The sequence below is a fragment of the Antechinus flavipes genome, chromosome 1, assembly GCF_016432865.1.
Source record: "Antechinus flavipes isolate AdamAnt ecotype Samford, QLD, Australia chromosome 1, AdamAnt_v2, whole genome shotgun sequence".
Classification (NCBI taxonomy): domain Eukaryota; kingdom Metazoa; phylum Chordata; class Mammalia; order Dasyuromorphia; family Dasyuridae; genus Antechinus; species Antechinus flavipes.
In genome coordinates this window covers 717,736,320-717,757,876 of record NC_067398.1, presented here as the reverse complement: position 1 = coordinate 717,757,876, position 21,557 = coordinate 717,736,320, and the positions used below count along the sequence as shown (strand labels likewise).

Genomic DNA, 21,557 nt, shown 5'->3' with positions numbered 1-21,557 from the left:
GCAAGGACGAGGATGGATGACTAACATTTCTCCTCCCTTTGATCCTTTCCCCTTTATGGCACGTGCATGGATACAGCCTGGAGTCAAGAGGTCCTGAGGTGTGCGACCTCGGCAAGTCATGTCACTTCTGTCTGCCTCCGTTTCCTCATCTGTCAAATGGGAATAACAACATCGTTTGATTTGTTGTGAGAATCCAATGAGATAGGAATTAGAAAGCCTGTTGCCCACTGTTTGGCATGTAGGAGGTGCTATATAAATGCTAGCTGCTGTTACTATTACTCACAAGAGGCTAGGTTTTAATTAGAATGCGCAAATGGACCCCGGCCCGAGCTGCGTGCCCTGTGTTCCGATGCTTTCGTGGCAGCTCAGAGCGAGGCTCTTGGCAAGTACTGAGGGTCCCGGACGTGGCAGAGAAACCTCTCCGGTGTCCCCCCTTCTTTAAGGAGGCGCTCCCCATCCAAGGCAAACAATCAGTTGTTACGGTAGTCACGGCCTCAATCGTGACTGCATGTTTAGGGATTGACAGTGTTTTCCTTTCCTTACAGATTGGAATCAAACACGGCGTTATTTACTTGATTACAAAGCATGGCTACATCCACATGTATGACTTAGAGTCCGGAGTGTGCATCTACATGAACCGCATCAGCGCCGATACCATCTTCGTCACGACTCCTCACGAGCCCACCTCTGGGATCATCGGGGTGAACAAGAAAGGACAGGTAGGTGGGGGCCGCCGGCCACGTTCTCCCCTCCCCTCCGTAAATCCACCTCACGAACCAGGGACCTTTCAGCAGAATGTCAGAGCAAAGACTCGTGTAGTCGATTCTCTGATAACTGTTACTTTCTCTTTTCTTAGCGAGTGGTCTGCTTTCCAAGAAGCAGCCGGGAGAGGCTCGTTCTCTCTTGGAAGGTGGCTTCTTTGATAACAAAGTCTCACTGTGGCCATCGCCCATGAAATGGACAGATAGACTCTCTCTTTGGTCCCTACGGGCCCCTTGGTGGAACAGTGGTGGAGAGGAGGGAACGGGGCTCTAAGGATGACCGTCATGATCATGTGCAAACATTAACTTAGCTGCTGGCGTTGTCAAGTGTTCTTGGTCATTCGGGAACTGAGTGATTCGTCAGTCTTGACCTCGATATCATTAGACAAAACCCGGGTGCAGTTTAATGGAAGGATGGGTTCATTAACTTTCATTGATGTGAGCAAATAATGGATTTGGGAGAGGTGGTTTTGCCGTGCCTCCCAAAGTAACTGGAAACATTCCACGGCTCCTTTCCTCATGATCCCGTAGAGCGATGCTCATAACAGTTGTTTGCAAAAAGACAACCAGAGCACAGGGGAGGCGGCATTACAGCGGAATCCTCCCCACATTCCCCTTAAACAACTTAAAAAAAAGCCTCAGATAGAATTCTGGGAGGGCATGGCTGGGGAGAGTAGGGGAGAGTCATTTTTCCAGCCTCGGATAAGGTTGGAAGGAGAGGTCTGTGACGCTGCAGTGGGGAGCTGGCCTGGAGCACATGCAGCAGCAAATATAAATGGTGGGCTTTTGAGGTGGCTGTGATGGTGGCAGCTTCGGAGGTTCTAGCCCAGACACTGAAAGGGCCCTGGACAGCTGGTCAGAAAGAGACCACCAAGGACCAAACACTTGTACCCACTTCTGGGTTGCAGTTCCACGTAGAGAAGAGCACTGATCCTCAGGGCTTCAAGGGAGTAGGGCCACTACCTGGGTAAGGACCAGGAGAGCAATGACCACCATTCTTCATAGATCACAGCTACTTGAAAACACTGAAACTTAACAGATTCTCCTCCTCCTCCTCCCCCAAGAATTAACTGTGAAAATGGCAGCATGAAAAAACCTGAAGCTTGTGATAGTGCACCATGCTCCTTTGCCCCAGCATGTAAGGTTCGGGTTAGCTTGAGGACCTTGGGATCTTAGTGGAGGAGTGTAGGAGAGCCACCAGGAGGATAGTCAAAAATGGAATGTGTTTCTTCCAGTTCTTCTTAGCTCTTATATACCTTATTGTAATTACATCATTACAGCATACAAATTTTGTGGAAACTAGAGAATCGTTACATCACCATGCTAAGTACTAAGTATATGTGAGCTAGAGAACCACCATCTCATCAATCATTCTGAGTTAACACCTTGTTGTAAGTATCCTTGTTTCAAGTATACTTCTCCAGAGTTCTGGCCCTCTACACCAGCAGAGCCCAAATTCCAAATCTAGCTTCAAATAAAGAAATAGGCTAAAAAATGAACAAACAATAACAACAAAAGAACCCGACCATTCAAGACACAAATTCAGAAGATAGTGTCATGGAAAATAGTTATGAGCAAAGCCTCAAAGAAAAATGCAGGTTAGATATTAGCCCAGTGAGAATTCCTGGAAGAGCTAAAGAGAAAAGCAAAAAAAATTAAATCAGGTCAGAGTGGTAGAGGAAAAATTGGAAAAAGAAATGTAAGCAGTGCAAGAAAATTATGAAATGAGAATTGACAGTTAGTAAAAGACGCACCAAAAAATATTGAAGAAAATAGCACCTTCAAAAACGGAATTGGCCAAATAGTCAAAAAAATATCGGACTTTGCTGATGAAAATAATTCCTTAAAAGCAAAAAGGTTTGGGAAGATAAAGAATGTTTAAGACCCTCCAAATAAATTAACACATACTTGAATGCAATCTGTCTTGAAATGATATGAAAGATATGAAAGAGGGAATAAGCGAAGATAGCAAAAGATAAATGGGAAACGGGTTAGTTTCCCACCCAAAATATACTTTATATCATCATTTTCCCTAATAGCAAAAAACTGGAAGGGAATTAGGTACCCATTTATGATTGAAGAGGAGAACAATTTGTGATACGTAAATGCAAGGAGATATGGTTACGCTGTCAGAAATGAGCATTGTGGAGAATTTAAAAATTGGAGAAGGCTTATATGGATTGATGTGGAGCTAAATATAGAGGATGATTTATTCAAGGCCTGCACTAATAAAAAGTGAGGTTGGAAAACTTCACAATTCTGACCAAGAAGATGATGATGAGCTGAAAAGTGGTTGATGGGGCAGCATAGGGAGTATCTGCTCTAAGACGTTATCATCCTGATGTGATTTTTTGTACGTGACTGGACTTGATTGATACAAAGAAGGATCCTGTTTAGTGTGGGGCGGAAAGGGGAGTTGTTGGGAAGGTACAATGATCGTTTAAAAAAAAAAAAAAAAGCAAAACATTTTTTAATCATAATAAAGGTCAGAATTAAGACATGAGAGGCAGAACACTTTTAATTTCCAGAGTAGCCTCATGCTGTACATCTTCACCACTTTCATTGAGAAAAGAACCAGATGGCACAAGATACGCCCAGTGGTATATAAAGCCACAATAAATTGATTGCATTTTAACAGACGGGAAATGGCTTGTTACTAATATGGGAGGCCGTCCTCAAAATTGTCTGTGTTCAGTCAGACTGCCAACTTTTTAGAGAAAAGATTAGATTTTTCTCTCCAAATAGAGGACAGCTTTTATTTCATCCCACAGAAAGAATAAAAAAAACCACATAAAAGAGTAACTGTTTTCTGTTTAAGAGTTTGAGTCTCCTAAGCTTTCTCAGTTGCAGTCACAAATACGCAGACTGGAGGAAGAGTGGTACCGCTAACTGCCAGCCCAACTGCCTTCTGACTTGCTCCTGAGCTCTGCCAGATTTTTAATGGGAACAGGTTTATCGACAAGTAACAACCTTGATGAAAGTGTGGGAATGGAACAGTTGGGCTTGTGGGTAAAATTCCACAAATGACCACAGTTTTTCGGATGCACAGCTGATAAAAAGGAGTAGACGACACAAGCTTCATTATTAAATACAATTTGATTCACACAAAACGCCTGAGTGTCTCTCATCTTACGGAGCGTTAGCCATACGGACGATGAAATCATGCAAGATTCTTTGAGATCCGTAACGGGGGGATAACTTTGCCGTCTAATTCTCTGGTTACTAATATGGAAGAGATTGTAGAAATGGAGACATCTTACTAGAAAGTGCCTGCCAACGGGGGGGGCAGCATGTCAGGCCGGTCCCCAAAACAGGATTTGCTGTAAGATGATGATGTTTGAAGATGACATTGCACTGTTACAGACCATGATGCCTCATAAGAGTTTGGCCTAAAATCCACACAGAAAACCTTCCGGATAGTGGATGAAGAATACCTTTTGTCTGGCGAAATATATTATGGTCTAAAGAATCCATGGTATTAGTCCATTTGTCCAGATGTGTGGGATCAAAAGTAATGTATGGCTAGAAGGAAGCATTATGAGACGAAGGTAGTGTGCATTTAAAATAACTCCATCCTGCCCTACTTAAGGAAGATACACTGAAAAATGGGAAATAAATAGAAAAAGGACATTAATGCCAGTTATAACAGTTTCAGAGAAGTTCAGATGATGTAAACATGAGGCCAAAAGGGCCAAAAACGTTTTGGTTAGCCAATATTCGACTTATGGGCCACGTGGAGAGAGGTGACAACTAAGTTTAACATTGCCTTAATACATAAACTTGCCCAGAAAATCTTCCAGGGAAGAGTAGTAGAATATTAATTCCTCATGAAACACAAGAATCAATCGTTGGAACAAGTAGGTTAAAGTAAGTTTGTCGAGCACCCCAGTTAGGGACAGTTGTCCCGTGAGGACATTCTGAAGATGAAACTAGGGTGGCAAATAGACAAACGGCAGGACCGTTGGTTTTCAGGGATTTTTCACCAACAAGGACACTAGCACCAGCACGCGTGCATGTTCATAGAGTTCCACTTCTTGAGGAAGTGGCACGGCATTAATGAGAATGAAAGTGGGAAAAGCAGGAGCTTGTGCAGAGGGCACCGCACTTATGCCAGTGCGGAGGAGGAAGCTTGCCCCAGGCTTTTACAAGTGATGTGCTGTGTCAGGCCCCTTCTTGCCTTCATTCAGCTAACTCAGAAGATAGAAGGGAGGCAAGATTTCACCATGCACGCGTGTCTGGCAATAGCTTTAAATCAAGTTTTCCTCTGACAATATCTACTATGTATGTCCCAGTCATGCAAATCCTTGAAAAATGATAGAGACTCTTCATCCCATTGATTATTAGTCTCATGGTGGGTATAAGATAAAATAACTGAGGAAACGAGTGTCAGAGCTTCCAAGCCCTTTGATTTATTGAACAGTACATATCAATTGCCCAACAAGTCGGGACCAGTCACCTTCCTCAGCTTTGGCACTGGATCCTGAATACAGGGGAGACAGACTTTATACATTAAAAACCATGAATCAAATAAGGCTAATTTTAAAAGAAGATAATATAATATTAAGTAATCTAATATCTAAGTGAATGAACGATTAGGAACTTTTTAAATTGGGAAAGGGAAAGCAAAGAGGTGCAATTCCTTGAAATCCCAGAAGATGTCCCACTCCCCCTGCCCTAAGGACCTGTATTCAATCAAATGAACATGGGAACAGTAACTGATTAATCAGTACAGGGCCAATTTTCCCATAAGACATATGGGTGAGATCTACAATTATGAGGAAATTCCTCACATCAGTCTTCAGCTCTGACCGGGTTTCTGGTCAGCCTAACTGAGGTGCCTAGTTGGCAGCAGGGAAGGGTGGTCCAGCTTCCCAGCCATGCAGGGCTAAGCTCAAACGGTGCAATTAGGCTTTCTCCCAATTCCTCCAACTGAATCAAGTTTTTCCAAGACAGAAGCTGTACTTAAATGAATGGAAAGAGAACTGGGCAAACTCCAGAACTGAGTCCAAGATGGTGTCAGTGAGGTTCATTTAAACCATAGTTAATCACCTGTTGCCCCAGTCCCTTCAGTTCCCTCAGTACCAAGTTCCAAGAAACATAGACAGTTAACATACATAAGTCTAAAAGCTGTTCAAAGGGTATCCTCGATACGGCTGTAAACTAGTAACAACCGTGAAAGAATTATCCAAAGGACCAATAACAAGAAAAATTCACAACAAAACAGCCTTGGGGTTTTACGTCACATCCAGAAAATTGGCAAGGAGGACGGAAGCTGGGCGTAACCCTCAGTGTCGGAGGGTTCGTGGAAAGATGGACACATGAATGTATTCTTGGCAGAGCTGGGGATTTGTCCATTCATTTTGGAAAGCACTTTCTAATCATGCAGAGAAAATGATAGAAATGTCCTCGCCCTTTAAGCCGCAACTCCCACTGTCTTTATGCCCAACGGAATATTTGTGGGAGCTCTTCTTGGGTAGCCAAGACGGGCAATGATCTTCCCTGCCACGCGGGGAATGACTAAACGGATTATGCTGTGTGAATATAATTGAATTTTAATGAGCGAGAACTGCAGAAACAATATGCACAATGAGTGTTTACGGCTCTGGAAATGGTAGAATAGCAACAACAAAAACATTAAAAAAGAATCTTCCATAATTATGACAAAGCTTCTTCCCTCAAAATGGTCGTGAGGATATCTTTGCATAGGATTCCAGATGTCTTCCGAGAGGTTCTTTAGTTAAGGAACGACTCCTTCTCCAAGAGCCTGGGGAATGAGGTTCTATTTCTAGAGTACTTGGAAATATCTAGAATGGTAATTCTCTGGGGATCACGACCTCTTGGCATCCTAGTCAGGTGGCAAGAGAACGTTAATGTTAAAGGGATGGATGTTTGCAGTAGGAAGCTGTTTGGGGTCATTGGAAACCCTGCGTCATTTTCCAGAGGCGGCCCCTGCAGGCCGATCCCCTTCTCGCCATGTGTAAAGATTTAAATTTCCAAAATGTTTTCCCTCCGCCAAACCCAAAGCCTTGGAGGGGGAATCTGGTCTGCGTCAGTGGCGCTTTGTGGGTGAGACCCCGGGACGGTGTCGGTGTCTGCCCTCTGCCAGCTGTCCGGGAGGCGGCATTTCCTGCAGATTCACTCCCTGTGACCTCTGGTCCTTCCCAGGTCTTGTCCATCTGTGTGGAAGAAGATAACATTGTCAATTATGCTACCAGCGTGCTCCAGAATCCCGACCTCGGTCTGCGCATGGCCATTCGCAGCAACCTGGCAGGAGCCGAGGAGCTCTTTGCCCGAAAATTCAATACCCTTTTTGCACAGGGCAGCTACGCCGAAGCCGCCAAAGTTGCCGCTTCTGCGCCTAAGGTAAGGTTTGTGGGCCCGTGTACGGAAGCATCTGGGCCTATAAGGGGACACAGGCTCTTGGTCGTCCGGGGCCGTGCAGCTTGGCCTGGAGGCGGGCTCGGTCCTGTGCTGTTTCCCTGGCAGTGGGCAAGGGCACGTGCGTAACGTAATGGAGGAGCCCCCTGTCTGCTCCTCCAGACCTTGGTCTTTTTGGAAAGCTCCATGGCCTGGGAGAGGCCTGGGGACAGTGTTCTTTGTACAAAGTGACTAGGAAAGGGAGACGCCCCTTCCGAGAGACGGGCTCTATGTCGCAGCCTCATCATGTTGACCGGGAAATGGGGTCTTTATCCCTGCTGCCCGGTGTGGGTGGGAACGGCTGCCCGCCCCATAAGCCCTTGCGCGCATTTCTTGAGGAGCTGGGGACCCCGTCCCGTTGCGTCTCCTCGGTATGACCTTGAGCACAAGGGCCGCACACGTGGGCTTTGGAGTGGACGGAGAGTCACGTGACGAGGCCTGGGCCAGTCCCAGGAGTGACTCCCGTCTCCGGGCTTGTCTGTGTAGGGGATCCTGCGCACCAGCGACACCATCCGAAAGTTCCAGAGTGTCCCGGCCCAGCCCGGGCAGGCCTCCCCCTTGCTCCAATACTTCGGGATCTTGCTGGACCAGGGGCAGCTGAACAAGTTCGAGTCTCTGGAGCTCTGCCGGCCTGTCCTTCAGCAGGGTCGCAAGCAGCTCCTGGAGAAATGGCTTAAGGAGGACAAGGTGAGACCTACAGCCCCGCGCCGAGGGTGCCCCAGGGGCTGTGAGACTCTCTGACCGTGGCGTTCTCTCCCGCAGCTGGAGTGCTCCGAGGAGCTGGGGGACCTGGTGAAGGCCGCGGACCCGACGCTGGCGCTCAGCGTCTACCTGCGGGCCAGCGTGCCCAACAAGGTGATCCAGTGCTTTGCCGAGACCGGCCAGTTCCAGAAGATCGTGCTCTACGCCAAGAAGGTGAGAGGGCCTCGCGGCTGCTTGTCCGGACCCCGGCTGTTCTTGGTCCCTGCCCGTGACCCTCTAGCACCAGAATGATGGTGGCTGCTCCCTCCGGCCTGCAACCCTCCCCCTTGTTGGGACCTCTGGGCCAGTGCCCAAAGCCCAAGGGGAGGCGCCTGTTCAGGGATCCTGGCCGTGACTGCCATCAGATACTTTTCAGAATCCCTTCAGGTTCTGAATTTGGCCCCCGCTGAGATAGACTCTCGTTTGAGGCGGGTTTGCTCCTGACCAAAAGTAGTGAGCTTGGGGCATGCTCAGTTCTCACTGACCCCACCCCCCAGCACCCTTCTCCACAGACGCTTTCCCTGATTTTGCGCCCCCCACTCCCCCACCTTATCTCCCCTGCCTACGATACTGTTTTATGCTGTTTCGTTCTCCGTCTCTCCAGCATTTAGCACAACCTGTCAGGCCCTCGAGTACAGAATCACGATTTTGTCATTTTAGTAAGAAACGAGGTTATAATTAGTGAGGTTTTTGCTAAGGATTAGGGGCAACACGAGCATTTTAAACAGAAATAAAATAGCCAATGGGAATTTTTACTTTGGGCTGCGTTTTTAAAAAGACCTGCCCGTATTTCGGTGTTTTCCTTTGTCGCCCTGTATGTTACTATTTCATGCTTTAAAAGCACCGCCCTGAGAAGGGTCCGTGGCTCCCCTCTTACTCCCGAGGCGGGTTGGGCTGTGGGTGTCCAGGCAACATCGGGAGTGAGGAGGCCCCTGGCCCGGGGCACGCGACGTGGGATGGTTTTTAAACTAGGCAGGACGGGATGTGGCGTTTAGAAGAGCAAGTGCCCTTTGTTTTCCCGAACCTCTCCTTGTTGGCCCCGGTTTCTGTAAAGGCTGTTGAGAGTGATTGACTTTAGGAGCGGGGGTCCCACGGAACTCCCCCGGCCGCTTGTTCTTCGGGCTGATGTTTAGCAGTGGCCCCGGTGGTCGGCCGGAGGTGGCTTGTGGGGCCTCGGCCGCGGTGCCCGTGGAGGGGGGAGCTCCCTGCCTGCCGGATGCTGAGCTGGGAGCAGGCAGCCGGGCTGGGGGCGAGAGCGGGGTCTGTCACGGGGGCTCCGTTTCAGGTCGCCTACACGCCCGACTGGATCTTCCTGCTGAGGAGTGTGATGAGGGTCAGCCCGGAGCAGGGCCTGCAGTTCGCCCAGATGTTGGTGCAGGATGAGGAGCCACTGGCCAACATCAATCAGGTGAGCAGAGGGCGCCCCGCTCACCCCGCCTCCCGACGCCCTTCCTAAAGTCCCCAGTGGAGCGTTAGGGCTCGGGGTCAGCAGACCTTTGCCGAGAAGTGTCCGGGAGGACTTTCTGCCAAATGACGCTTTCCTGCCAATGGTTCTGGAGCAGAACTGAAGCGTCCTGGCTGAGCCTTCCTACTTTATCCCGTTCACCACCCTGAACGGGCAGCCTTGTCCCAGGGGACGTCTCGCCCGGCTGTGGGAAAGCAGCAGGGTCCCAGCCCGTCATTGGCAGGGGCACCTGTGGCTCCCCGGGTGCTGCCCCCAGAATGTAAGTGGTGGCTGGGGCCGTGATCTCGAAGGGGGCCCAGGGTCTGTAGCAGAGACAAGATCAGCCCCCACCCCGAGCCTGAGCCCGTTAAGCCCCTGTCGCTTCGGTGGGGTCTGTTTGCTAGGGAGCAGGTGGCCAGGAGTCAGGTTCCCTGTGCTGCCCGAGTGGGCCGGCTCTAAGGACTAACCCCCCTCCCCAGCATGGGCCTGGGGCCATCAGCGGCTTTATCAGCCCTGGGCAGCGGGTGGGGGATCTCCGGCCGCTCCCACACTGTGTGTTTCACGAGGCAGCCTGGAGTTTAAAAGGTGGTCGTGGTTTACTCCTGGTTGAGAAGGGCAAGGTGGCTCATGTCTGGGTGGTGAGCAGAGCAGGGGGAAAGGAGAAGGGGCACCTACTGTGTGCCCGGCTCTGTGTTCAGCCTTGTTCACAAAGAATTGGCTCCTTTCCCCTCTCGGCAATTCCTGTGACCCTCGGTCTACATTTGGGGAACCTGAGGCAAGCCGCGCTTCTTAAGTGACTCGCCCAGGGTCCCCCAGCCAGCGGGTGTCTGAGCCTCTGGGGGCCAGAGAGCCGCAGGCATGTGCACGAGGGTCCTGTGGGCCCCCTTTCTGGCTCACCCCCCGTGCTCCCGCCCCGTCCCACTTGGCAGGGTCTGTCACAGCCGGGGCGAGCTCGGCGCAGGCATCAGCCCGTGGGGAGGGAAGTGAGGGGCCCGCGGTCTGTTTGGGGCCCCAGGGGCTCCGGCCTAGGGGAGGGACGAGGGCCCCGTCCACGAGATTGGAGGCCCATTTTGCCCTAGCCCAGCCTGGGCCCTGGCCCTGGTGCTAGACTGCCCTCTTGTGGGGAGTCTGCGGAGAACAAAATGTGCCTTTGTGACCCTGAATGCCCTGCTCTGGTGTGATGTAAACATGGAGGGACCCCCGGGGGTGAGCGGCCCCGACCAGACTCACTCCGCTGGTCACATCGCGGGAGTCAGAAATGGCCCTGATCCTGAGAGTGCTCGACCCGGCTCTGGAGAGCGCCTCTGAGCCCTCGGGGTGCCCCCTGGCACGAGAGGTCGCAGAGTGCCGCGGTGACGCGCTGCCCTGGGCTCTGCAGATTGTGGACGTCTTCATGGAGAACAGCCTGATTCAGCAGTGCACGTCCTTCTTGCTGGACGCCTTGAAGAACAACCGCCCCGCGGAGGGCCACCTGCAGACCCGCCTCCTGGAGATGAACCTGATCCACGCCCCCCAGGTAGGGCCCCCTCCCTGCCCTGGTGCCGAGGGCTGCGATTTCAGATGAGGGACGTGGCCCCCTGGGGCACAGGGGGACGGCGGGGTGAGGGAAGCGGGGCCGGGCCCAACGCTGTGGCCTTCGTCCTCCCGGTACTGCAGCATGCTCACAGTCCCTCCCCTGGCTCTCTGTCCTTGCATCCTGCCAGCCCCCGAGGGGCTCTCTCTGCTCCCTGCCCAGCGCCTGCTGGGAGACAAGGGGTGGAGCCATGTCCGTGCCCACGACTGGTCTGGCTGACTCGTCCCAACCAGAGTCTGTCCCATCCCCGGAGTGACCGCTGACCGCGGGGAGCCCCTCAGACCTGCTTTGGTGCTCACAAACTTGCTGCCTCCTCTGCTCTTGATGAGCCTCTGGGCCTTTTTTCTTGGTCTCTTTGGCTCTTGCCGTTCCCATGGTTTCCAGCGTCTCGGAGCGGGGGCAAGTCCCCCAGGGCCCGGTGGGCTCGTCCGCTCGAGCTGTGGGGCTGTCAGGGACCGATGGTGCTCCCTGTGGTGTCGTGGGCTGCTCCTCCCCGGGACAGGCTGCTCTCGGCCCAGAAGCAGCAAAAGGAGAGTGGGGTCCCCGTGCTCCTCCCCCACTCGGCTCAGTGTTTGTGCTCCCGCCCTCCCTAGTCAGACAGCCCCAGCCTTCGCGGGCTCATGGCGACTCCGACCAGGCGGCCACGGGGGCAGAGCATGGGGGGCAGAGTGGGAGGCTGCCAGGCTTGCCCCTCACCGAGACTCTTCCCTTTCTCTCGGGGCCAGGTCGCTGATGCCATCCTTGGCAACCAGATGTTCACCCACTACGACCGCGCCCACATCGCCCAGCTCTGCGAGAAGGCGGGCCTGCTGCAGCGCGCGCTAGAGCACTACACGGATCTGTACGACATCAAGCGGGCCGTGGTGCACACCCACCTCCTGAACCCCGAGGTACGGCCCCCGGGGAGCGCTGCGGCCTTTGCCGACTAATAGGTTGTGACCCGGGGCCTTTTCATCTGCCCGTCTGGGTCGGTCCCGAGATAGGAAGGACGCGGTTCTCCCGTGCTGCCATTGTATTGAATCCATTAGTGGCACAGTGACTGGTCCTGAGTCTGACCGTGGGCGCCTTGGGCCTCCTTTTGGCAGAGGACCGGGGGCCCGAGGTGCAGACTTGTTTGCGTGACTCTCTCGTTACGGGGGGGCTTCCGTGTTGTTTTGGGTGGGGGGAGCACCAAGAGGAGGCTGGGCTTGGGCCCCCCAGCCTGTGCAAGATGGTGGAGCCCCCGGCCTCCAGGCCGTGCCCTTCGGGTCCCTCGTCCCTGTTTCTGATGCCTGTGGGAGCATCGGGCCCCGAGGGGGGCGGGGCGGTCCAGGCCTGACAGGTGTCCTCCCGACCCCCCGGCTCTTCTTCTGCAGTGGCTCGTGAACTTCTTCGGCTCCCTGTCGGTGGAGGACTCCGTGGAGTGCCTGCGGGCGATGCTGGCGGCCAACATCCGGCAGAACCTGCAGCTGGGCGTGCAGGTGGCCTCCAAGTACCACGAGCAGCTTGGCACCCAGACCCTGGTCGAGCTCTTCGAGTCCTTCAAGAGTTACGAAGGTAGTGCCTCGTCCAGGGCCGGGGAGAGCGGCCACAGGGACTCTCCTTGGCGCGCGCCGCCAGGTTGGGAGGGTGGGGCTCATGGCACCTAACCCAGCTTCAGGGCAAGCTTCAGGTTCAGGGTCCGTCAGTCCTGGCGCTTTAGGCAGGGTTAGTCCTTGGTGCTGGGGCTTAGGGCAGAAAAGAAGGGCAGCCCCTTGGCCCTATGGCCCCATGGCCCCCAGCTTCTCGTCCTGTGGGGCTCCCCATAGCTCCGAGGTGGTCCCAGCCTCCGGGCTGTTCTGAGACGTCTGCCGTCCTTCCAAATAAGGAGACGAAGCCTGCCGTCCCCCCTTCCCATGGTGGTCTCCCTTCTCCCCCCCCCCCCGCCCCGATGGTGGGCCCCCAGGCTGCCCCCACGTGACTTGGGACGGAGGCTCCCAGGCCTCTGCCCTGGGCTCTCCCAATACAGCCTCTCCTTGCAGGTCTCTTCTACTTCCTGGGCGCGATCGTCAACTTCAGCCAGGATCCGGACGTGCATTTCAAATACATTCAGGCTGCCTGTAAGACCGGGCAGATCAAGGAGGTGGAAAGAATATGCCGGGAAAGCAACTGCTACAACCCCGAGCGGGTGAAGAACTTCCTCAAGGTGCGCTCCTGGCGTGACTCTGCCCGGCCCCCTCCTGCGCAGGCTGGTTCCAGCCAACCCGGGGCACTGAAGGCTCTCCCCATCCCCCCGTCCCCTCCCGCCCGCTCCTGCGCAGGCCGGTTCCAGCCAGCCTGGGGCACTGAGGGCCTCCCCCCCCCGCCCCCCCCGCCCAGCCTCCTGGCTTTGGGCCTGTGCTCGGAGCAGAGACCTCCTTGGGGGCTGCCTCCTTCATGGGGGACTTAGGAGGCTTCAGAAGCCATCCTGGCCCCGAGCAGGAAGCAGTCGGCAGGGAGGGGTCAGGGCCGTCCCCAGCCCTGGGCTGAGTGAGACAGGCCCCACGGGGAATGTTTGGACCGAGGAGCCGAGGCTATTGGAGGACTGGGCAGCCCAGGTCAGCGGGAGACTGGCAGAGAGGGTGGGATTGGAGGAAAGGCGCCTTCTGCTGGGGGCGTCTGATCGAGCCCCGAGAGGCAGCGAGGGTGGGCCCGGGTGAACGATCCGGGAGCGGGGGCTGCCTCTCTCACCCGGGGCTTTGGGAGCTCACCTTTTTTTTTTTTTTTTTCATTTTAATAGTATTTTATTTTTTTCCAATTACTCGTAAAGACAGTTTTTGACATTGGTTTTGTCAGATTTTGAGTTCCAAGTTTTTCTCCCTCTCCCTTCCCCCCGACAGCGAGCGGTCCAACTGGGCCATCAGGAACTTGTGATTTAACAGTCACTCGATCACTTTGCTTCCTTGGTCATTGTGTTATTTTATCTTATGCATTTAAAAATGCCGTTCTGATAGGGGGTTGATGGTCCTTGCTACGTTAAGGACTCAGGATGTAGAGGGGAAAGAGAAGGGCCCGGGACAGAGGCTTGGGGGACCCCCTATAACCCCACAGCGCCTGGACGAGGAATCAGCAAATGCAAAAGAGAGGGGGCAGTCAGAGAGGGCCGGGGAGAGCGTGATCCCTGGTGTCCTGGGCTGCCGGGGCTCAGCGAGGGGGGCTCTGGCTGCTGAGAGAGAAGGGAGGTCACCGTTCACCTTGGAGAGAGCCTTTGAGAGTATAGGAATAAATGGACTTTTCCTTAAAATAATCGGTAGCATCTATATAAAACCATCAGTAAGCATCATATGTAACGGGGACAAACTGCAACCATTCCCAATAAGATCAGGAGTGAAACAAGGCTGCCCACTATCACCATTACTAGTTAATATTGTATTAGAAATGCTAGCTTCGGCAATAAGAGCTGAGAAAGAGATTAAAGGAGAGAGCCTTTGAGGGAAATAGAAAGATTGGAAGTGAGATAGCTGGGGAGAGAGACGGGGGGAGAGAGAGATGGGGGAGGCAGGGGAGGCTCTGAAGGGAGGCCCATGCAGTCAGAGGTGCACACAGTCAGAGGCCCGTGCAGTCGGAGGCCTGTGCAGTCGGAGGCCCGCGCAGTCGGAGGTGCGCAGTCGGAGGCGCGCACAGTCGGAGGCCCGCACAGTCGGAGGCCGGGCTGTCCTGTGCCGCTCCCGCCTGGAGGGGGTCCTGAGGCAGCTTCTTCTCCCTCCCCACGTGTAGGAGGCCAAGCTGACCGATCAGCTGCCCTTGATCATTGTCTGCGACCGATTTGACTTTGTCCACGACCTGGTCCTGTATTTGTACCGTAACAACCTGCAGAAGTACATCGAGATCTACGTTCAGAAGGTAACGCGCTTCCCTGAGGCCTCGGGGCCCGTGGGGGGGCCTGCCCTAAGCAGGGCAGGGTCAGCCTCTGGCACAAGGCCTGGCAGGCTGGAGGTCAGAGGGCGCCCCCCGGTGACCTCGTCAGACCCCAGCGGATCTCGGCCTTGGGAGGGCTGTGACTCGTGTTGGCGCAGGTGCGGACCCCCCCTCCAGGAGCACGGACACTGGTGGGAGGGGAGAAGCCGGGCCCCAGAGCGCCGTCTCCCTCCTGCCTTTGGCCTTTGGGGGGGGGGCACATTGCTCCCAGAAACGGACCGAGAGGAGGAGCTCCCCGGGGCTGGCCCTCCTCGGGGTGCGGCGACCTGACGAGTGTCTCGTGGCAGGTCAACCCCAGCCGGATCCCCGCCGTGGTCGGAGGGCTGCTCGATGTGGACTGCTCGGAAGACGTCATCAAAAATTTAATCATGGTGGTGAGGGGCCAGTTCTCCACCGAGGACCTAGTGGCTGAGGTGGAGAAAAGAAACAGGTAAGGGGGCCGGCTGCCCGACTTGTGCTCGGCCCTCCCGGGCGTGTCCCCGCCAGCCTGCGGCACCCAGAGCCCAGACCCGGGCTGCAGACCCTCCTGCTGGGTTAGGCGGCCCCGGGGGCACCTGCTGCCAGCTTGGGTCTTTTCCGCTTCTCCCGGGCCGGGCTGCATCCCTTGCCCCGGGTCCCAGAGCGAGCTCGGGGCGGCCGGGCGCTCCAGTCCTGGGCCCGGGGCCTGGCGGTCTCAGGGCGCGTCTCTCTCCCACCCAAGGCTGAAGCTGCTGCTTCCTTGGCTGGAGTCCCGGACCCACGAAGGCTGCGAGGAGCCGGCCACCCACAATGCCCTGGCCAAGATCTATATCGACAGTAACAATAACCCCGAGCGCTTCCTCCGCGAGAACCCCTACTACGACAGCCGGGTTGTAGGTAAATACTGTGAAAAGAGGGACCCGCATTTGGCCTGTGTTGCCTATGAGAGGGGGCAGTGTGACCTCGAACTCATCCAGGTTAGCAGCTGTTGCTTTTCGTCTCTTAGACTCTTTGTCAGGGGCCCCGGGGGGCGGGGGAGGGGCTGCCCCGGGTGGCTTCCCCTTCACGCTGGGTCCCCCCGATGCTCGGCTGGCGACGGAGCTGCCCCAGTGCCCTCGGCCAGTCTGCCCCGCCGGGGCTCTGCCTCTTCCACGGGTGGTGCTGTTTGGGGGGAGAGTCGGGCCCCCCCTCGGGTTCTGAACGCGGACGCGCCTCAGAAAGGGGCCTGTGAATGCCCGTCGTGGGGCCCCTGGGAGGGGCTTTTCCGGGGAGGCTTCTGCCCCTCTCGTGTTTGTGACTCTGAAGTGTGGCCCTTGACTCGAAAAGAGATAAAAATGCCCCCAGATTCTCCAGGAGCGGGGCCCGGGGAGGGGCCCACTGACCTTCCTAGTGCCCTCGGCCCCCGGCCGGTCGTGAGCTTCTGCATTAACTGTTGGCATTGAATGCCAGGCTGCGGCCTGTGGGCACCCTCCTGCCCCTCCACTTGTGTCCCCGGGTTCTGGGTCACTTAGCATTTATTAAGTGCCTGCTGTATGCTGGTTGTCCGTATTGGCATAAGCCACCCAGCTTCCTGGGGCCCCTTTCTTGCTGCCTCAGGACCTCCACGCCTGCTCTGATCCCGTTGGGACTGGGGGTGGGTAAGCGCGCGAGGGGGTCACTCAGGAACTTGGGTTCTGGCGTTTAAAAGAAATTAAGAGTTTCTGATACCCAGGCTCCCCGAGAGTCAGCGCGCTCCCAGGAGGACAGGCTCTCGGGGGGCGCGGGGCCGCTGTCCCTCTGACACGGCTCCCTCTCCCCCGGGTGCCCGGCCGGGCTGGCGGGGGCGGGGACAGGCTGCTCAGCCTGGGGGGAGGGTCTGTGGGGGCGTGGGCGGCAGGGCAGGAGCTTCTGACTGGCTGTGGCTTCTTTCAGGTTTGTAACGAGAATTCTCTGTTCAAAAGTGAAGCTCGTTACCTGGTGCGCAGAAAAGATCCCGAGCTCTGGGCCAATGTCCTGGAGGAGAACAACCCCTTCAGGAGGCAGCTCATCGATCAGGTAGCTACGGGACCGGCTCTTGACCGCACGGAATCTTGGGGCGCCCAGAGTCGCGGCCGGGCTGCGAGGTCCCCACGGGAGGGAGCTCCAGGGGATGCAGCTGGTCTCGTTTGAGGCCGTTGGCCAGTTAAGAGCCCAAACGTGGTGTTCTCTAACAGCCCTCTCCTGCAGCAGGACTCTGAGAGTCATAAGCATTTATTAAGTGCCTGCTGTATGCCAGCCATGGAGCCCTCTGGGAGCTCGCAGTCTAATGGGGAGACAACATGGAGACAAACCCCAACAGAGCTAGCCGGGAGCCAGAAGAGAAGGGGATGAGCGGGGAAGGCCCCGAATTAGAGGGAGGCTTCCCGTAGGAGGTGGGATTTTAATTGAGACTCGGAGAAAGCCGGGAGGTCAGCAGTCAGACAGAGACAAGAAAGGGGAACGTTTCAGGCATGAGGGACGGCCAGAGGGAGGGGTTGGTTGGGCTGAGCCAGTGAAAATGGGAAAATGCCCAGAGCCGAGGGCCAGAGGGTCTTGTTTGTGGGGCCGGGGAGACCGGAAGGGAAGGGCTAGGGAAGGGCTTCCAAGGCCAGGCGGAGCCCAGATCCCTCGCCATGGAGTCTCTGCACCAAGGAGGGGAGGCGAGGGTCACTCTGGTTCCAGGGCGGTGCCACCAGAACAGTGGGATCAGGGAAGAGTGTGTGGGACCTCGGGGGCTCCTCCCCAGCCCGACTAAGGGCCTCGCCTCCGAGGAGCTGCTCCCTTGTTTGGTGTCCCATTCCCCCTCCGGGCCCCGGGCCCCTAGTGTGGGCCCCTCAGAGCGGGGCTGGCCGGGGTCCGCAGAGGTGGCTGAATCCCGGGACGCCCTCCAAGTGATTGGCCGAGCCGAGCTCAGTGGGGGCTGCCCCCCGGCTGGTCCAGAGACCCCTCAGGGGTCATTACCAAATCTGGGTGAAAGTCTCTTTATCCCGAGATGACGAGCCTCTCTCCGGCCCGGGCTGACCCAATCCCCTCTTCCCCTGAGAGAGCCGGCAGTCACGTGGGCTCCTCTGGGTCTCCGTCTGGAGGCGCCCCTGCCCAGCCACTCCTGCCTCCACAGTCCCGGGTGGGAGGCTTTTTCTGGCTGCTTTCCTGGGCTCTCTGTTGGTTCAGAAACTGTCCTGAGGCAGGGAACGTCTCCTCCCAAGCCTGCCCAGCTGGGCGCCCAAGAACCGTTAGATCCCCGTGAGGCAGGAGCTCACCCTGGGAAGTGCGGCTTCTGATAGAAGCTCGCGGCGGCCCGGCCTTAATCAGCCCTCACTGAGGATGCTGGGAAAATGACTCGGCTTCCCCGGGCCCTGGAACCCCCATTCACTTGAGCTGGATCGTTCCGGAGGCGAGCCCCGTTTTAGACAGAATAGGGACAGTTAGAGAACCTCGCTCCCAGCCATGTAACAGTTGCAAAGAGCTCTGGGGAAATCCGTAAAGTGGCGTCTTTGTTCTCATTCCCCATCTCCTAGTCCCGACCCCTGCGAGCCTTGGGAAAGCTCCGGGCTCCCCCAGAGCCAGCCTGGGGAAGGGGCGGCAGAGCTGGCGTGTCAGCTACCTCCCCTGGGGGGGGCAGTGCCCACGTACTAATGGGAGTGCCCTCGACTGGGCTGGCGTGTGTCCCTCCCTCCCTGAAGGCTCTGCTTCTGCCCCGGGCAGGGGGGTGTCGTCGAGCTGGGACTCTTGCTGCTGTTGGATCTGCTTTGGCGAAAGGGGGTGGGGGCGGTCTGCAGGCTGACCCCCTTCCGCTGGAATGGTGGAATGGGGCGGCTAAAAGTTGCTTCAGTAAAAGCGGGGGAACTTGGACTCACTGCGGGGCTGCTTCAGGCAGGCCGTCTCCGATCCTAAAATGGGATTAAAAAAACTCAGGGCTTCCCCCGGCCGATGCCTCTGGGCTAAGGGGAAGTGTGGGAACTGTTCCTTCTCCGCGGGCGTACAGGTGAGCCAGGCAGTGAAAGTCGGGGGTTCTGGGGATTCGGATAAATAACCACGTTGGGTCTTCTTGGAAGTCTTCGTGAGGTCGGTCTGGCCCTGGGGAGCTGGTACAAGATGGTGAATGGCTCGGCCGCCAGCTGGCTGGGAATCCCTAGGCCGGACCCTCAGCCCCCCGGCAGCCACAGTTTCTTCTCCGTGCTTGGAGTAATCCCTCCGCCCGCTCTCACGGTCCCAGGTCCAAAGGAGACAGAGAGTTCAGCCTCTGGGGGGGCTCTGGGTGCCTCCGGCCCCTGCAGGGGGAGACCAGGGAGGTGTGGCTGGGTAGGGGAGCTGGGAGTGTTCGCCTTGGAGACCCAGGGGACTGGAGGCAGAGGGGGTGGGAATGGCCCTGGTGGCAGAGCTAGGGGCAGGCCCCACTCCCGTAGCTTTGCCAGGGTGCTGCGAGCCTCGGGGAGGCAGCCGGGGTCCCTGCTGGACCCTCCCCCCCAGGCCGAACGTCCTCCTCCAGCACAATTCCTCATGCAATTCCCTTGATGTTCTGGCTGACCTCAGATGGCCTTCAAGGTCTGCTCCAACAGGGCAGGGGGAACGGGTGCCTCCCTGGTCACCCAGGGGGTGGTTGGCCCCCTTCTCTCCTGCCCTCTTCCCGTTGTGGTCCACGGGCGAGGCAGGCTGGCTCCTTAACCCATGAAGCTGTTGCGAGACCCCCTGGAAGACCCCTCCCCATCTCCCTCACAGCCCGGCCCCCTCCCCCGGCTCCCCGAGGGCCGTCTCTTCTGAGCTAACCGGTCCCCTCCCTAACACGTCTAAAACCAGGTGGTGCAGACGGCCCTGTCTGAGACCCAGGACCCCGAGGAGGTCTCGGTGACCGTGAAAGCCTTCATGACGGCCGACCTGCCCAGCGAGCTCATCGAGCTCCTCGAGAAGATCGTCCTGGACAACTCGGTGTTCAGCGAGCACAGGTGAGGGGGCGCCCCCTAGCTGCCGGCCACGGGAGATGCCCTTCCCATCCCCAGATCCTCCCTCGGGAGGCCCCAGCTTCGTCTCTGGCCGACTTTTAGGGGAAGGGCCCTAACAGCCACCACGCGGGGTTCTCTCAGGGCAGGAGCTGTTCGCAGCTCGGGGCGCCCCAGTGCCCCGGGGCATGGGGACTGGCTCTTTGGGGAGGGTCTTGGCCCAGTCATGGACGTACCTGCCAGTTCGGGCGGAGGGTCCGAAGTCTGCACCGAGACCCTGCCCCCGGGGGCGCCAGTCGGGGGCTGAGTTGGGCTCTCGGGAACGACTCCTTCCGGTGGCCTTGGAATCACGGGGCTGCCCCAAGACTGCCTGGCACAGGGGGAGTTTCTGCAGGGCTTGTTCTGACCAAAGGCACCATGGTGGGCACCCGTGTGGGCACATTCCCCGGAGCAGGGAGAGAGGGCTCTGAGCTGGTGGTCTCACGGCCTGAGTCTGCTGCACGGAGCGGCCCCTCCCCTCTGCCGGGGCGCTGCCCGCTCCCATACACCGTTTGTGAGTGAGGTCCTGCCCCGATCCCCGACATCCCCCAGGAGGGACTTTGCAGCCCCCCTCGGCCGGTTCTTCCGCAGGAATCTCCAGAACCTCCTGATTCTGACCGCCATCAAGGCTGACCGCACACGCGTCATGGAGTACATCAACCGGCTGGATAACTACGACGCTCCCGACATCGCCAACATCGCCATCAGCAACGAGCTCTACGAGGAGGCCTTCGCCATCTTCCGCAAGTTCGATGTGAACACGTCGGCCATCCAGGTAAGGGCCTGGCTCCGCCCAGCCCGGGAGGGGCGGGAGTGTCCGCCGCGGAACCACAGCCCGGCTCTGGGCAGGGACCGGGAGACTCGGGGCTCCCTGCCTGGGCTCGGGGAGCCCTTCAGCTCCAGGATGGCAAGAGGAAGCGCCCCACTGACCATTTCTGCATAAAGACTTGAAAGTCCCAGTAGTAAGGAACCCCCTTCTTCCCCCCAAAAAGGTTTTGTGGAGAAACCTTGAAGGGTCTGGTTTATGCTTTTGAATACGTGGCTGGAGCCTCCTGCACTGTGAGTGTTACTTTTCCCTAAAGAGGTTTCTTGGGGGAATAACAAGTACTGTCAGAAGCCTCATTTTCTCATCACACACTTAAGATTTTTTAAGCATTTCCTTTTGAGTCCAGTTGAGGAACAGCTTTGTGTCTCGTATGTGTGTCACGAACCCTTTAACCAGAGGACGGAGGCCTTAAGGGTAACAGTAGCTGCTGAATTCTGCAAAAGGCAGAGGAAGCGCCCTCAGGCGTGGGCAGATTGGGGGTCTCCCCGACACCAGCGGAGGGTTCAGGGCTGAGACCCTCGTGGGGGCAGCTTGTCCCTGCCCAGCCCAGGCCCTTCGGTTGGACTTTAAGCAGCAGCAGCAAGATTCCAGTTTAAAGGATCCCAGACCTGCCCCCGACCCTGAAGTTGTGCTGGTTGGTCCGGCCGCAGCCGTCCCCTCCACGCTCTCGGCCCTCAGGTGCTGATAGAACACATCGGCAACTTGGACCGCGCCTACGAGTTTGCGGAGAGATGCAACGAGCCGGCCGTGTGGAGCCAGCTGGCCAGAGCCCAGCTGCAGAAGGACCTGGTGAGGGAGGCCATCGACTCGTACACCAAGGCGGACGATCCCTCCTCCTACCTGGAGGTCGTGGAGGCTGCCAGCAGAAACGGTGAGGGAGCCAGACACCCAGGAGCCCTTTGGGGTGGGGGGGAGGGACCATGGGACACTCCGGGGGTCGTTGGTGTGG

At 56.5% G+C, this 21,557-nt stretch overlaps 1 protein-coding gene across 4 annotated transcripts in view; it reads left to right on the top strand.

The window, feature by feature from the left end:
- The window catches only part of CLTCL1 (clathrin heavy chain like 1), a 62,594-nt gene that overhangs the window by 19,715 nt on the left and 21,322 nt on the right, over positions 1-21,557 (top strand). For all 4 annotated transcript variants that reach the window (XM_051973186.1, XM_051973185.1, XM_051973187.1 and 1 more), the window contains exons 6-21: positions 546-719; positions 6,927-7,124; positions 7,665-7,865; positions 7,941-8,093; positions 9,205-9,327; positions 10,742-10,879; positions 11,662-11,826; positions 12,292-12,472; positions 12,937-13,100; positions 14,651-14,776; positions 15,139-15,281; positions 15,552-15,786; positions 16,721-16,843; positions 19,604-19,749; positions 20,374-20,557; positions 21,287-21,479. In XM_051973186.1, the coding sequence (XP_051829146.1) occupies positions 546-719; positions 6,927-7,124; positions 7,665-7,865; positions 7,941-8,093; positions 9,205-9,327; positions 10,742-10,879; positions 11,662-11,826; positions 12,292-12,472; positions 12,937-13,100; positions 14,651-14,776; positions 15,139-15,281; positions 15,552-15,786; positions 16,721-16,843; positions 19,604-19,749; positions 20,374-20,557; positions 21,287-21,479 (2,647 nt within the window). The remainder of the gene's footprint in view (positions 1-545; positions 720-6,926; positions 7,125-7,664; positions 7,866-7,940; positions 8,094-9,204; positions 9,328-10,741; positions 10,880-11,661; positions 11,827-12,291; positions 12,473-12,936; positions 13,101-14,650; positions 14,777-15,138; positions 15,282-15,551; positions 15,787-16,720; positions 16,844-19,603; positions 19,750-20,373; positions 20,558-21,286; positions 21,480-21,557) is intronic.